Source organism: Dendrobium catenatum, unplaced genomic scaffold, assembly GCF_001605985.2.
Source record: "Dendrobium catenatum unplaced genomic scaffold, ASM160598v2 fragScaff_scaffold_1449, whole genome shotgun sequence".
Classification (NCBI taxonomy): domain Eukaryota; kingdom Viridiplantae; phylum Streptophyta; class Magnoliopsida; order Asparagales; family Orchidaceae; genus Dendrobium; species Dendrobium catenatum.
Genome location: NW_021319911.1, coordinates 626,001 through 643,783, shown reverse-complemented (window position 1 = coordinate 643,783; position 17,783 = coordinate 626,001). Strand labels below are relative to the sequence as shown.

Here is a 17,783-nt window from a genome sequence, read left to right as displayed (position 1 = left end):
TGGTGGGTGGAGGGTGTTATAAATAGTGGGAAGGAGGTGGTCTTTGGTGCTTTTTGAACTTAATTAATTAGAAAATATTTTAATTATTGATGTATTTGTTTTTTTAGGGAAAAAAAGAAATAAAAAATTAATCATTTTAAATAAAAAATTGATTTAATTATAATTCAAATTGATCAAGTTTGAATTTTTATTAAATTCAAATAAATTAATCAAATTGATTAAGCGAAGAAGTTAAAATATTTTAATATTTTGAAGAAATATGAGACGACAGATGATGATAGTGGGCAGTCGAGGTAGCGATCGACTATGAATGGTGGGAGTGGGGGACAATGGTCGGTATTGGCTATAAGCATACAACAATAATCAGCAGTGGCTAGTAGCGTACTGACATCACTTTACGATATTTAAATCATATGAATTCCAAATTCATTGAACTTAATGCTTCCTTTGTGATAGCTTTCTTAAACACGAGCAGAGTGAGGATAATAGCATTCTTAATGCTTTCAAAGGGATTTTACTAGTACTAATATGTTTAATTCAAGAATTTTTTATACTAAAAAACTGTTTTATAAAATTTTTAAAACTCTAACATCCGCTTCATACTAAAAATATTGCCCAAAAAACATGATAAATTATGTTGTGCGTAGTTCGGAAGGGAAGAACCCTCCAGTCATATGAGTGTACATACTGTGTACAAATTTGTATACTGTGTGTGTATCAAATTTTTATACATACTATATATACGCAATATGTACACTCATAATATGAACGATTCTTTCCGTCCGGAAACAGACCCTATAGACAAAAGTGAAAATCTGAATCAAATCAAATCGGTTTGATCCGCCGGTCTAAGTTTTGGATTTTAATGATTTAATTATGATTTATAGATTTAAAATATTTGTTAAATAGGGCTCTATTTCAAATAAAATTCGATGTTGAGTACGACTAAGCCGTGTAAAGAGGTTTGAGTTTTAAATGAAAAGTCTCGTGGGTTTCTTTTGCCATGCAATTGGAATATGTGAGAGATTTGCGGCAATCAGCATGCTTAAATTTGTTTATTTTTTAATTTATATGCTGAGAAATTATGTTATGTAATTGATAAGTAATCGAAAATCGTCTTGATAGAGCACGAATCTAGAAGCATATTTGAATTGGAGACTTCCGAAGTTAAATGCAGGATCATCTGAACTCTAATTCCAGCAAGTTTATAATTTGGTTGAACTTCTCGATCGGCTGAATATAATGATACGAAAAGAGATACAATCCGAGCTTGAATGAATCGAAATCCTAAAGATCTAAAGCGTAATTGGAATCTTCATTATAAGTTTCGCTTACAATTATTGTACTTTTCTCTTATTTGTGTGTGTGTTGCACTTTTGTACAGAGCTAAGACGTTAAACTCTCTATCTCTTTATCACCAATGATGTAAACAAGATCGAAGAGCTAAGGCTGGGCGCCTTAATTTAATTTTTTCTTAGAAGAATAAGCATTATAACTATTTTGCCTATCTTCAATAAATGCAGTTGCCCAAATTCTCAAAAAAATAAAAATTCATTTTTTTATTTCATATATAAAATTATGTATTTCACTTTACAGTCCTATTTTATCCACCCTGAAAAAATAGGTTAGTTTTCCTCTGCCTATCACAGTGAATGTTCTGGTGTGCAACAATAATAAATTTATAACTTAAAAACATGTAAATTATACACATTTTTTTTTTGGTAAATGTGTAGATTATATAAAGAGAAAAAAATAATCTATTATATTGTGAACAAGAAAGAGCTTCTTAAGCTTTTTTTTTTTAAGCTCAGCAAAAGAGTAGCGAAAAAGATTGGCTCCATCTAAGCAGTTATGAAGTCGATATTATAGATGGTTTAGGCTTCATTTGGTACAACTTTCATATTGTTTTAAAAGCCATTGCTTCTACACTTTTTTTTTTTTTTGAAAATGAAGATTTTGTAATAAAAAGCTGCTTTAGAAAGTAGCAAGAAAGCTGTCTCAAACGAAACCTTAATATTGCACTTTTTTCTTCGTTCTTTTCATGAGGTTGACTAAACTCTAGTCTTGTCACATTTTTATGGACCTTGACCTTCTTATGACCCACTAAGTGGGCACTTAATTGACTTGAACTGGTTAATTCCTAGGTGCTCGTAGATCTATTTAAGTCGTGGTGAATTAATGGCAACAACTAAATTGGACACCAAGTTCTTGATCTAGCATGTTATGACTCTAGAAAATCACTATACCACCCTGGAGCATATTCAGTGTATCCAAGCTTACTTTAAACTCCATTGTGTTGATCTTATCCCCTATTAGATTAGTAGTTCATTATAATTATCCCATAGCTTCTCTTAATATTCCTCCTTTCAGAAATATCAGCTTAGATTGACATAATAAGATCCTAGTCAAAAATTGGCCATTTTAGTTGGACTAGATTGTTTTTAGATGCTATAGATGGTTGTTGCCCCAAAGCATTGACTTAGGTAATTTAGATTAACTTTAGACAAACCAAGTCACTAAATTGACCCATTAGGATCGAAATGATCTATTAGGGTCCACATTGATCTAATCTGACCAATTATGCTCCTTAATGGCCTATATGAATATGGGTCTTATAGTGATCCACTTGAAATAAATGTTAGGTGAACCATCATATGGTTTCATTTTCTTAATGGAATGAGTTATAATAGAATGGTGTTTCAGAAGGGATAACTGTAACATCAGTTTTTGCTCCAGGTTCGTCCGGACGAAGTTGGATCGTCCGGGACGATCGGTACAGGTTGTTCAAGGAAAACAGTTCTGGCTGCATGGATCGTCTGGACGAAAATTTTCCAGAGGACCGGTCGTCGGGGACAATAATTAAATCTCGTCTGGACGACACTTGTCCAGAGCCAGATCGTCCCAGGACGAAGTGCGATCGTCCTAGACGATCAGTCTGGATATATATAGAAATGAGATATTTTGAAGAGAGAGAAAAAAAGCCATGAGAGAGAAAAAACGAAGGAAAAAGTGGAAAAGTTGATTTTCGGGCGACGCGGAGCTGTTTTCGTCCGAAGAGACTGTTCAGGAAATTGCTGTACGCAAGGTAAGGCACATTCCACCTTTCTTAATTTTCAGAACCGTCGTGTTTGGCGGTATTTTCTGTCCGGAATTGATTTTTATTCGTGATTTTCGTCCGTATTTTCTGATTGGTTCAGTTTTTACCGCGTAACTTTCTGTATGTTGTTGACGTGCCGAGTGTGCACATTTTGATTATTTTCTGGAGATTTTTGTCCAGGTAGTTTTGATTCGACTGTGTTTTTCGTCGACTGAATTTTTCTGTGTAGTCTAAAAATTGCTGAGCAGTAGAATTAAAGTCTTGTAATGCTATTATCTACATTCTGTGCAAATTTGGTATTCTGTGATTTTTCAGGAAAAATTGTGTAAATTCCGTATACAGCCGTTGTGCTGCCCGATTTTTGTCTGATTTCTGAATTCGTCCGAATTTCTTCTGAATTGATATGCTATCTGTATATGCTATTAAAAGGGAGATATAAGGGGCCTGGATCCTAAGAGATTCAGTTAGTGTCTGGAAAATCTGAAATGTTCTGTGGATCTAATCAGTTCTGATTTGATCTGTTTGTTCTGATCCGTACGACTCTGATTCTGATTTGATATATTTTCGTATAAGTTCTGATTTGATTCTGTTCTGATTCGAGATACGATTCTGTTCCGATTTCTGTGTGGATTTTGGTTTTGGATTCTGGAAGTTTTGATTGGAGGTTTGTTGCTTTGCTAAGCTGTTAAGCTCACTCTTGTTTTTTGGTGGCTTTCAGGTTCTGGGAAAGGGAAGGAGGTCCAGGAATAGATTTCAGAGTCTGATCCGTAGGTATTATTTTGTACTTTTGATTTTTTTACAGATCCTGGTCTGTCTGTTCGTTAAGCTGGTCGCGGCCCGGTGCGGGCGGGATCCGTCTCGGGTCGGGTCGTGACAATAACCCTCACGTAAATTCTGTCAAAGAAGTTCATCATGAAGGTTATCATAAGTGACACTAATGAATGAAGGTTATCATAAGTGACACTAATGATCGAACGTTGATGTAGATTGATCGTGAAAGAGGAAAAAAAAATCAGGCCTAGTCCAATTGGAAATCCTTTCACAAATACAAGTAATTGATTATAATGATTCACTCAGCCCTTGATTACAGAATATTAGATTATAATATAAGAGTTGAAATATATGATGGTATCTCTAGTAACAATTATTCATGATTCCGTTGATAACGAATATTGTTGTTTATGAGTGATGGACATTAGATATGAAGGACAACAAATATGTTTGTTGGCCGATGAGGGGTATTAGGCAATTATCAGTGCTGGAAATCATGCTTTATGGTGGTTGATGGTAGGTATTGAATGATGAGTTGTTGTGGATGCTCAACATCTCTATAATAATGTGATTTATTTAGAGATTAGTAAGTAATAATGTGATGCCTGATATATGTAAAATTTTAAATAATATGCTCTCATTTTTTTTACATTTAGGTTGAGAGGAGAGGATTTTGATTAGAGAAGAATAATTATTATCGTGGTGAAATTAGAAGATAAAAAACTAATATTTAAGTTAATGGATTAATTTGAATAATAAAAAAATTATGATCAAATGAACATATCCAAAATAATTTAGAAATGAATTTAGTCATTTTTCTCTTTTCAACTCTTAGGCTCTGTTTGATTGGCCTCTTTTAAGTGGTTTTAAGCAAAATCTCTCATGACTTGATTGAATTGGAGTTTAATGATTCGTTTAGAACGACTTTCTTACTGCTTCTTAAAGAAAATTTTTGTACTAGAAAGATGCTTTAAGAAGCAGTCAGAAAGCCGTCCAAAATAAAGCCTAAAACACGTCTCATTTAAAATCTAATTTTTGCATGTTTTATTAAATCCAAATTCATAATTCTATCAAACATAAAGCGCTTAGGGATTTAACAAATCTTCGAATTAATCAATCAAGATAGCTTTATTGGGGCAATTGTATGCATACATTCAAAATTATTTATTCAATCACATGAGATTTTCAATTTAAACATATGAGATTTAACAAATTTAGGAATCAATAAATGAAGCTATTTTAAAATTAAAAGTACTCAAATTATTATTATAGTGTTTTTAGAAACAAGCTCTACTCGAGTCACTGATGTTACTCTACCACTATCTCTCCAATCTTATCGCCCATCACTGATAGCCAGAACTCCCATCATCATATAAATTAACCCATTTGATATTCAATAAAACTAGAAAATCACTATACCACCTTGGATTATATTCAATGCATCCAAGTTTATTTTAGACTCCATTGTGTTGATCTTATCCCCTATTAGATTAGTAGTTCGTTATAATTATCTCAAGGCTTGTCTTAATATTCCCCTTTTCACAAATATAAGCTTAGATTGACATAATAAGATCCTAGTCAAGAATTGACCATTTTAGTTGGACTATATTGTTTGTAGACGCGATTAGATAGTGGTTGCCTCAACTAGGTTGACTTTAGACAAACCTTGTCACAAAATTGACCCATTAGAATCTAAATGATCTATTAGGGTCCACATTGATATAGTCTGACCAATTATGCTCCACAGTGGCCTATATGAATCAAGATTTTATAGTGATCCACTTGAAATAAATGTTTGGGAACCATCATATGGTTTCATTTTAGGAAGCATGAATTCTAATGGAATCAGATGTAGTAGAATCGTGCTTGAGAAGGGATAGCCCTCACGTAAATTCTATCGAAGGAGTTCATCATGGAGGTTATCATAAGAGACACTAATGATTGAAGGTTGATGTAGATTGATCGTGAAAAAGAATCGGGTCTAGTCCATTAGAAAATCCTTGCACTGATACAAGTCATTGATTATAATTAATGATTCACTATGCCCTTGATTATAGACTATTAGATTATAATATAAGAGTTGAAACTATATAATGGTATATATCTCTATCAACAATTATTCTTGATTCCATTGATAGCAAATAATAGATGATGAATGTAAAAGTTAGAGGATCATGAATATTCTTGCTTATCAATCATGGGCATTAGATAAAGGACAACAACAAATATTTTTGTTGGTTGATGATACGTATTGAATGATGGGTTGTAGTGGATGCTGAGCATCTATAATAACTTGCTTTATTCAAAGTTTAGTAAGCAATATAGTGTTAATTGATATATGTAAACTTTTAAATAATGTGCATTCATTTTTTTTTTTTTTTTTTCATTTAGGCTGAGAGGAGAGGATTTTTATAAGAGAAGAACCATTATTATCATAGTGAAATTAGAAGATAAAAAGCTCATATTTAAGTTAATGGATTAATTTGAATAAAAAAAATTACGACCAAATGAACACATCCAAAATAATTTAGGGATGAGTTTAGTCATTTTCTCTTTTGAACTCTTAGGTTCTATTTGATTGGCCTATTTTAAATAGTTTTAATCTAAATCTCTCATGACTTGATTGAATTGGAGTTTAATGCTACGTTCGGAACGACTTTCTTACTTGTTCTTAAAGCAGATTTCTAGCACAAAATTAATTTTTTTGTACTAGAAAGCTGCTTTAAGAAGCAGCAAGAAAGCCGTCCAAAAGAATTCCTAAAACACGCCTCATTTAAAATCTAATTTTAACAAGTTTTATTAAATCCTAATTCATAATGAGTTCTATCAAACATAAAGCAATTAGGGATTTAACAAATCTAGCAATCAATCAATCAAGATAACTTTATTGGGACAATTTTATGCATAACATTCAAAATTATTTATTCAATCACATGAGATTTTCAATTTCAACATATGAGATTTAACAAATTTAGGAATCAATAAATTAAGCTAGTTTAAAATTAAAAGTACTCAAATTATTATTATGAGTGTTTTTAGATGCAAGCTCTACTAGATTAATCGATTCAACTCTACCACATTCTGCCCATCACTAACCGGCGACCGCCAGTACCCCCATCATCATATAAATTAACCTATTTGATATCCAATAAAACTAGAAATAAACCTTTTTTTATTAACCTTAATGCATGGTCATTAATAAATAGAAATAAACTATATTTGCAATATCACATACATATTTTATTTATTGTTAAAATATAAATAAAATAAAACTAAAGAAAAAAAAAACTTAAAGCAATCCTAAATGGCTCTTTATAGCATGCATGCACAATCATCAACTAAATGATCATACACATATAACAAAATTCCTTTAGAAAAAAATCTCTAAGAACATAAATCTAATTAAAAGTAGATATTATATAAATTCTAAAATTAAAATCACTTATATAGACTTTTAGTTTTTTTCTTCTCATTTTTATATAATTATTTTAGATATATTAATTATCCATGAGCATATTTATTTTCTTGTCTTTCATTTGCCCACGTTGCATGTCATGATATAGCCATTCAATGAACTTGAACATTGCCAATCATAAGCATTTGTGTTCACACTTAGCCTTGGTTTGGGACGACTTTCTTACTGCTTTTTAAGCAGTTTTTTAGTCAAAAATAATTTTTTTTTTACTAAAAAATTAAAATTTATTTTAAAGAATCAGCAGTCAAGAAAGCCGTCCCAAACCAATGCCTTAGGCTTCATTTGGAGCGGCTTTCTTATTACTTTTAAATTATAGCTTAATTTATTATAAGAATTTTTAATACAGAGCTGTTTAAAAAAAGCATAAAAAGCTGTCTCAAATGAAACCTCTAGGCTTCATTGAGTCAGTTTTCTTATTTGATTTTTTAAAAAATCTTTGTCAATTAAAATTTTTGTACTAAAAAATACTTTTTGAAAATAATAAGAAAGCTATCCCAAAGTCCAAGTCTTAGCGCCTTAGCCAAAGACGCATGCATTATTTCCATGTGTTCCCTTATGGCTGCCGAGAGACCTTCCATTCACACTATGATAAGGACTGTCGTATGAAGAATATGAATAATTAACATGCAAAAATAAAAATATAAAAAATAAAAAATAAATCAAAATCATTGAATATTACATGCAAAGGTCAAAGCTAATTTATTTTTGGATAATATAAATATTATCTCATATTAAAAAAATATAATGTTTTCTAATCAACGGCCTAAAAAAATATTTTGATGTATAAAAAATAGAGAAAGATATATTTTTTAATATTTTTTTATAAATTGTGTGTTGTATCTCAGTCCACGTGTGCAATTCATCATGCCAAGCTTATCATTAATTTATGAAAAAAAAAATAGCTTTTTTTAACAAAATATTTATAAAAATATAAGTTAATTAATTAATATTATTTTTAAATGCTGAAATTATATTAAGAATATTAATTATAGAAACAAAATTATTAAACAAAATTATTTAACAAAAAATATATTTTTTTAATTGAAGAAAAAAAGAGGGTTTTTCAACCTTAATAAATATCAAAATTACACAGAAAGTTTAATTAATCAATATTATTTTTTCAATACTAAATTAGTTAAGAAGTATTATATAGAAAAAAAATTTTACCAAATATTTAAGTAAAATTAATATTATTTTGTTAATATAAGAAAATTATAGTTTTAGGCTTTAATTAAGAAATATTAAAATTACAATATATGTTTAATTAATTACTATTATTTTTAAATACTAAATTAGTTAAAGAAGTTATTTTAATTTAAGAAAAAATAGTATTTTTAATGAAGAAAATCAGTTTTTTCAAAGCTTAGTGAGCAAAATTCAAGATTACACATACAAGCTTGATTACTTAATATTATTCTTAAATACTGAAAAAATAATGAAGTATTAATTTTTAGAAAAAAAATTATCAAATATTTTAACAAAAATAAAAATCATAATTAAACACAAAATTATTTAATTTATTCTAAGAAGAATATAAATATATGATAATTAAATTAAAAATATATATTATAACTAACTCAAAATATAATAAACTTTATACATTTCTTAATAAAAAAATGTGTCAGACATCTGACCCAAATTTTCCCTAATTACATATTAATATAGCACATCCTCCTATTGCAATCCCATTAAAATTTATATTCTTTTATCACAAATAAAGATAATAATTTATAAAATTGGTCAGATATCTGACCAAATTTTTCCCTAATTACAATTTAATATAAGCACCTCTCTTCCTAATTAAGCTTTAAATATTCATATAGCTAGCAAGGTTCTAGAAAGCTGATGAAATTTTATGAAAAAAAAAATAAAAATTAGTTAAAGAATTATTAATAATAGAGAAAAATTGTATCAAATATTTTAATTAAAAAAATTATGATTAAACCCAAAACCATTAAATCTATAATATATGAATAATTTATTTAAATTTAATCTATTTATCAAAATAAATAAAATAAATTTTAAATATTTCTTAATTAGAAATTGGTCAGATATCTGACCAAAATTTTTTCCTTAATTATTTTAATATAAACACATTTTCTTCCTAATTACCCTATAAAATTCATATAATAGCAAGTTCTAGAAAAGCTGATTATTATATTTTTTCTTTTGTTACACGCAATCTTTCCTTAAATAATTAATTTTTAATGCTTAAGTAAATTAGTTAATTATCCAAACAGAGATTTGCTTGTATTAAAATACTCCAACAGAGATTTTATTCCTTCAGACAAAATTGTTAATAATATAGTGGAAATTTTTCTTTTAGAAGCTTCGATCTCCTCCAAAAATAAAAAAAAAAATAAAAAAATAAAAAAAATCCTCTATTGTTATCTGCCATTCAAAAAAATAAAGCCGTTGATGTCAGCCCACCAAAACAGATTTTTATGTAAGAAATAATTAATTAGAACAAATTTTGTTTTTAGGCTCTTTTTATCTCATATAAAATCACTATTAATAAATTAGGCTTTTGCAATATTTTTTTTGACCTACTGCAATAGTTAAAATATCTGCTAAATTCTTTGCAGCGGTTTAGGATCCGTTACAAATCCGTTGTGTTTGTGTTCACTGGAATGATTTTTGCAGTGGTTCCATGAAATGCCGCTGTGAGCTGTTGCAAAAACGTAACATTTTTTATGGTGAATTGAGCTTGCTCCTATTAAAAAAATAATAATTTTAGAGCTATTTTTATTTTATTTATCATACAAAAATATGAAGACAATGATTATGATTCATGCATGTAATTATTACAGTAAAATTATTTAAAAAAAAAGGACAAAATGGAAGCTGAATAATATTAATAAAAAAATCACACAATATGAGAAAATAAGATATAAATTTAAATTTTTATAATAACTTTATATTTGAACATCTGAATTCTAATATATTTTAAGTATATTTTATGATAATATTTTTTAAACGAGTAGTCTCTCCAACTAATGAGTCGACTCAAAGCTGATTTAAACTTTACTTATTAGTTGATCAAATTCGGCTCACGAGTCATTTATAGAGTCGAGCTCGAGCTAACTCACGAGTTGGTCTGATTCACTTACACCTCTAACCTAAAATATGTATATCAAGTCTAATTATGTAAAATATATGAAAATAAACAAACACAAATAATAAATATATGTATTTATGTTTCTCATAACCAACTTTCTAAGCAATTAAACCCAACTGATGGTCCAATTAATTTTTTTTAACTACCTTTGATCCTTGTCATCCATGATTGAAGGGCATAAGCCTAAAAAATTAATATTTTATTTAAAAATAATAATAATAATTTGCTATATCTTACATGGACCAGGTCTTTGTGAATATTTTTTTGTGAAGTAAATTCATATCCTGTTACCCTTCTAAATAGGATTGGGAGGTTGAGATATTTTTTGGCTCATCAATGCAAAGCATAACTAAGATTGTAATTTTTTTTTCCTAATGGGTCATTAAATTACTTAGACTTAGAGGGCAAACATATCAATTTGGAGTAGTTGTTAAGTTGCATTTATTTTTATTTAAGGATCACAAATTTTTAACAAAATAATCTTTTAATAATATAAAGAAATTTGTAGACTCATATTCATGTGGGTATTTCACACGTACCTAATAGTTTCTAGCTAGAGAACTCGACCAGAGAAGTCATATCGCCCGCTAAAGGCACTCCGTAGCAGGGAATATTACTCCTAACTATGCACATTAGTGAAATTGTACGAATTCATCCAAGTCCACATGAATCATTTGCTTCGACGAAAATTGGTCTCTTGAGGCCATTCATTGATATCCAAGTCATAAAATACTGCCAACATCCTTCGATCCAGATACATCCGTGAACATAAATACCTCCAACTACACTTCCCATAGCAAATCCATAGAGATGGAAGAAAAAGTCACCAAGATGATTCAAGATGTAGCTGGAGGATTATGAAGAATCACTCTAAGTGAAAGCACTTTAGAGGATCCTCCAACTACATTTTGACAATCACCTTGACACCCGATGCTAGTCCTATTAGAAATGAAGAGTACATCTCCCCTTCTCAATGAGCGAGAAGGACATAATTGAGATCAATTTAATTTAGCTTAAATTGACTTGATTTCATTTCAATCTGATCAATATAACTTGAACCGGGGCTTCCAAACGCTTGTATGTACACCCTTCATTAAAATAACTAGTATAACTTCAAATTCAACATCTTGAAATGATTTGAAAACCCTTAGCTTTCCTTGACTTGACTCATAGATGGAGCATTTGATAGAAATAATGTCCATAGTAGTTGAAATCTATTATTGCACTATAGATGACCTTTCCAAGAGAATTTAAAGCCTTCATCAATAACATAAATTAATAAATAAAATGTTACATGCAAGAAGCTTGCATGTGATTAAAGGGGCACAAAAAAGGGAGATGCCTTGCATTAGCTCAAAAGATTCAATGATCAAACTTGTACTACCAAGTCCAATTGAGAGCATTCCAATCAAAGATTTCAAAGATAAGGTCCCATCATATTAAATGACTTATTTATTCTTCAAGGACATCTCCAACAAAAAAGTTATTTTTCACTCCAAAATACAATAAGGGACAAAAAAAAAGTTATTTATCTTCTTTCATAAACAAAATATATTGGTGTGAATTCGCACCGTTCAAAATACGAAAAAAACTTTCCGATTGCGCAAACTGCAAATACCGGAATGACGCTTGATTGAAGATGCCCTAAGCATCAAGACTAACAACACTTACAACATTCATCTCTCCAAATAATAGTAAAGTGTGGCTACACAATAGAGTGAATGAGTATGATTTGGTGAATTATTCATTACTGATATTATTTGCTGATCTAAGTTTAGGAACTTGATCAACAACATAAATTTCTTTAAGAAAAATAGTAAGATGGTCTGCTAAGGCTTTGTTTTAGGACTTTTTTTAGTGTTTTGTAAAGTTACTACAAATAAAGTAATTTTTGAAGTTGTTGTAGAAAATAACTTTCTACTACAATTTTTCTTTTTTGGAAAACAACAAAGAAGTAGCGGTCTAACAGAAATTGTTGTTGTGAAAAGCAAGAAAAAAAACTGTCCAAAACAAAGCCTAAGGGCATCTCCAACGGAACTCCAAATACATGAATGATGTCGCTCGCGAGCTCCAGCCGAACGGAAAAACTTATGGTATTTGGTTGCGAGTGAACAGTGTGATGCCAATATTGGCGTTGCACTGTTCACCTGTGTTATTTTTCTGTCTCTGCCGAATTTGCTGAAGAAACACACAAAGGAGAAAGACGTTTACCTAGGCGCAAAATGGAGTTCGATTGGAGAAAGAATCACGTCATTTTTTTATTACAGTGCATTTTGGAGTGAAAAATGAGATTTTTGGTTGGAGATGCCCTAAATCCTCATAATGAACAGCCTTAGAATCAGCCATGAACTCAATGGATCACCATTGCATGCTTCATCAGTGCCATCAATGAAGCATTTTAACGAAAGTAAACCTCAAAATCACAATACAAAACAGATAAACCAACCTCATCAGACAGGGATACTAAAATTTCCCTCTTTCTTCACCAAATTTACCCGAAATCATCAAAATCTGGAACAAAAAACAAACAATCAAACTCAGCCAAATCAAACCATACACAAATCGACACAGATGGTGAAATCCCCAAAGCCATTATCATCATTATTCAGATATAAACATGGATGATTACATTCAGAAAACCAGCATAGAAATTCCAAACCCTAGAAGCCCTAATCCATAGCCAAAGATCAGTCATGAATCTTCCCCTGTGTGTAAATGTAATCAATGTGAGCCACCAGAGTTCTCCTCATCAAACATTCTTCTTCCCCAACTCCATCACAGCTCAAATCCGCCTGCTCTTCATCGAAACCCTAATAGAAATCAGACCTTTTCAGAACCAGAGAAAGAAGAACTCAAATCAGAAGAATATCAGATAAAAAAAGAGATTTTTTCCCCAAAATCAATCACCTGAGCAGAGCTAGGCTCATCTGCGGCGGGGTGACGACTGGCTGCATGTGTTGAGGAGATACAGAGGAGGAGGGTCATAAAGATGAAGAAGGCGACTGCTTTAGCCATGGCGACTTCTTCAGAAGTTCTGTTGTAGAGAGAGAAACAGAGGCGAGGAGAGAGAATGAGTTGAGGAGTATTGAGGGAGATGGTGGGTGAAGAGGTTCATAAATATGAAATTTCTGCACTTCTTAAAAAAAATTACAGGCATAATATTTACTTAAATTTACAGTAAATTAAGTGAAATATTAAAATTTCATACATTAACTAAAATAGCTGTCAAATTCTTCAATTTATAATATTATTATTTTAAATTTGAAAAATATTATAAAATTAATAATTTTTATTCTCTTTTGTTTTTGAAAAAATTTAAGTTTTTACTCTCAATAAATTAGTTATATGGCATCTCATTTCTTAATACTTGATATTAAATATATATTTGGGACTACTGCAATATTATCCCACTGAATTTAGCTGGGTTAGTGGTCTAGCATGGTAGGGAAGCCTTAAACTCATGTTCGATTACTCTCTCATGTGGTGCGACTCTTTTAGTGGATCGAAAATAACTATGGTCTTGCACCTGTGGGGCTAGTTGCTAGTAGGCTCGCCGATAGATTAGCTACGCCGCCAAACACCTCTAATGGGGTGGTAGCAGACAAATAAGCCCGTTCAAAAAAAAAAAAAAAAACTTGTCTACAATTATTTTATAAAGTTTAATATGAAATTACTATAGAGAAAGCAATATGAAATTATTATAGTTAATAGCTAAACAAAATTATGATTATTCTGATCAATAAAATAATATAGCATAAAGCTATCAAAACATGATTTTTAAATTTTTTAATTAATATTTTTTGTTGCTAGTAGACTCGCGAGTGGAGGGATTTGACTTAATGCCCGCCCAAGCGCCTTTAATGAAGTGGACGTGGGTAAATACTCCCTGGTTCCCAAAAAAAAAAAAAAAAAAACTACTGCAATAATTTATAAAGTTTTATTATGAAATTATAATAAAATTATAGTTTTTTAATCTCTTTTTTTTTTAATTAATTTATCTATATTATATTATATGGCATCTACATTTCTTATAATACTTGAATATTATATATTTTTTTGGGACTACTTGATATATATTACCACACCAAATTTAGTTGGGTTGGGTGGTGCTAACACTGATTGGGAACCTTTAACTTCATGTTTGTTCGGCACCTTCTCAATGTGTGGTGTGCTTCCACTTAAGTGATTGGAAAATAACTGCGGGTCCTGCACAATTGATGCTTGGGATCGTTGAGAGATTAGATATTGTGCGACCAACACCTCTATTGAGTGTGACAGGGGTAAATACCCCCATTCCAAAAAAAACTAATAAAAAATGCAATATTTTATTAAAATTTATTATGAAATTAATTATAGAGAAAGCAACTTCATTATTAGTAGTAATAGCCAAAACAAAATAATGATTATTTGTCAATAAAATAAAATATCAAAAAAGCTATCACAAACATATTTTTAATTTTTTTAATTAAAAACTTTTATTTTTAAATAAGACTCAATTTTTTAGTATTTTAGGAGCTTTAGTTTCGTTTGAGAAGACTTTTTTATGCTCATAAAATAGTTTTTTTAGTTATAAAATAAATTTTTGTTACTAAAAGACTGTTTTATAAGAGCAGTAAGAAAGTAGTCTCAAACATAAAACCTTAATTTTTAACTAAGAAGTCTTAAGTTCGTAGCCTGTGAATTTATTCTTGATTTGACCTAAATATATATATATTATAATATATACAATTAAATTTTATTGAGAAAGTGCGGTTTTTCTGGCTCCCATGAAAAAATTGGGCAACTAAGATGGAGGAGAAAGGGGGAAAGAGAGAACTCTTTGACCCACGCGTTACAGTCAAAATGGCAATTGCAGTCCCACTCTCTAAAGAAGATTCAGATAATACAAACACATTGTTTTTTCTCAAAGAATTTCTAGAAAGATTATTATTTCTAGTTATTTTAATTTCTAAAAAAATTAAATTATTTACTAATATATAGATTAATTTCTATTGCTCCTATGAAATGACATTATTCATATTGATTTTCGCTTGTTCTCACTATTACATATTTATATTGATACTCATTGAATAATTGCATATATATTATTTTTACTACCTTTCATTGATTATAGCTGTAGGTTCTGTAACATACTAATTTGTTAGCTCACTTCATAGTTTTCGCATATTTTTAAGAAGGGGCTAGGATCCACGAGACAGATCAAGATTTTTAGATTTTATTTTATTTCCTGCATTTTTGATTTTTATTCTTTTGTAGTGAGGAGCATAGAGAGATAGACTGATGGTTTTAGTGATTAATCTCCTGACTATTATAAATTAAAATTTGATGAATAAATATAGAAATATTTTAATGCAAATAATTTATACTTGCTTATACTGGACTTATTTGTATTAATGAATTATTAGAGGCTCTAGTAAATTAATTAAGAGATGAAATAGATAATTCATTTAAATATAGATTTTGAGGCATTACAATCACCCACATGCAGTCTCCCAACAACTATCACCCAATCCTTTTACCACCATTGCCGAGTCCTCTAACCACCATCACTTAATTATGGCCATCCAATCATTATTGCTAAATTATAGTCATTTGATTACCATCACTCAGTCATGGCCTCTTGACACTATTTTCGACTATTGTTTCTTGACTATCATCATCCAACTATGATGTCTCGACCACCATAGCCCAACTATAACCTCTTAACCATCAACATCTGATTCTTTAATGTCCATTGCTAGATCTTCCAGCATCTTCACACAACTATGATTTTTTTTCCACCATTAAATTACTTATTTCATTCAACTAGAGTTGCCCAATTCCGAAAATCCAACTACAATCACCTGACTATATTCTCGTAGTTAGTTTTGCTCAAATAGTCTCTCAACCACCATTGCCCAATTATTATCTCTTGACTATCTCTCAACTAAAGTATAATCATTTGTCCACCATTGATTAACTATGCTCCTCCAACTATCATCTCCTGATAATGGCCCAGTAAGCACCATTGTCTGACTACAATATTTCAATCATCATCGCTCAATGTTAGTCCTTTGAATGTCATCACTCAAAAATAACCCCTCCGACCAATGCCAACAGACCATACTGACGTTCACTAATTTCATTACTAGCATGCACAACATCATTTATAAAGTCAATGCATGCCATCAATACCAACTCCAACTAACAACATTAGTAGCAAGATTTTTACTAAAATTCTTAGTTTATGATCTCCTCTCATCATAGTAGAATAATCCAATAAATAGTAAATAATCTTTCAAAGATAACTCTTATGACATATAACTCTTCAAAATTTTATCACAAAATTCATTCTATATATTATATATCTATTATATTTTATCATACATTTCCCAATCATGAGAAAAAAAATCAGTTGTAATTGGTGTTAAACATTGTGAAATCATTTCAACTAGACTAAGCACTATATTTTTTTTTTCTTTTTTGGAGCTTTTCATATAAAAACTCTCGTGCCTCTAACAACTTCTCTTTTATCTTTATGTGAGCCTGATCTTCGCATAATGTTAATATGTCAAACTCTCTCGCTCTACAACTTTCCATATTCTAACACTCAATAGGCTTTGGTATCATCTATTTGTTGCTGAGATTATTGTACTACTTTGATATTATATGTTATATTAATATTAAAATAAAATATACATAATCCAAAAGTACTCTAATGTGATTTATGTCAAGACACCCAAACATAATTTTTTTTTTTCATAAATATTTTATTGATTATGAGCCTAACTAATTTCTGATTTAGAATAGGCTAAACCATAATTATTTTAATTAATTAAAATAATTTTTGCCCCACCAAACATATCAATCAAGCATGTGTGTTGCATGTTGTGATTGACATTGTATTTTATTTTGCAGACAAATCTTAGAAGAATGTTATCATAGATATGACTTTATATGTGTATCTTATTATTCATCATTTGTTTTATCATAGGGGTCCACCAGCAATAATGTGGCAAGCTCATAAGTACAAGGGCTTGCATTATACTTAAATAAGAAAAATCTATGATTTTAAGAAAGAACACAAACCATTCAAAATTAATTAGAATTAGGGGTGTCAATATTTGACACGACACGAAAACCCGACCCGGACCCGACCCGAAAAATCCGGGTTGGACCCGACCCGGTTTCAAAACGGGTCGGATTCGGGTTCCAAAAATCGACCCGTTTGAAAAACGGGTCGGGTTCAGGTTGACTCGACGGGTTGCCGGGTCAACCCGCCAACCCGCTTTCTCGCGAGCCTGCTCGCTGTTGTGTGAAACTTGCCCGCTGTCGCTTGCGCG

The 17,783-nt window shown here is 30.4% G+C and overlaps 1 protein-coding gene across 1 annotated transcript; it reads right to left on the bottom strand.

Annotated features, from left to right (window-relative positions):
- Positions 1 to 13,038: 13,038 nt before the first annotated feature.
- LOC110095254 (phytosulfokines 5-like) lies at positions 13,039 to 13,561 on the bottom strand. Its single transcript, XM_020820706.2, has 2 exons — positions 13,369 to 13,561; positions 13,039 to 13,271 (listed from the first exon to the last, which is right to left on the bottom strand). Exons 1-2 carry the CDS (start codon positions 13,474 to 13,476, stop codon positions 13,149 to 13,151), a joined length of 231 nt encoding a protein of 76 aa, XP_020676365.1. The 5' UTR covers positions 13,477 to 13,561; the 3' UTR covers positions 13,039 to 13,148.
- Between the last annotated feature and the right edge of the window lie 4,222 nt (positions 13,562 to 17,783).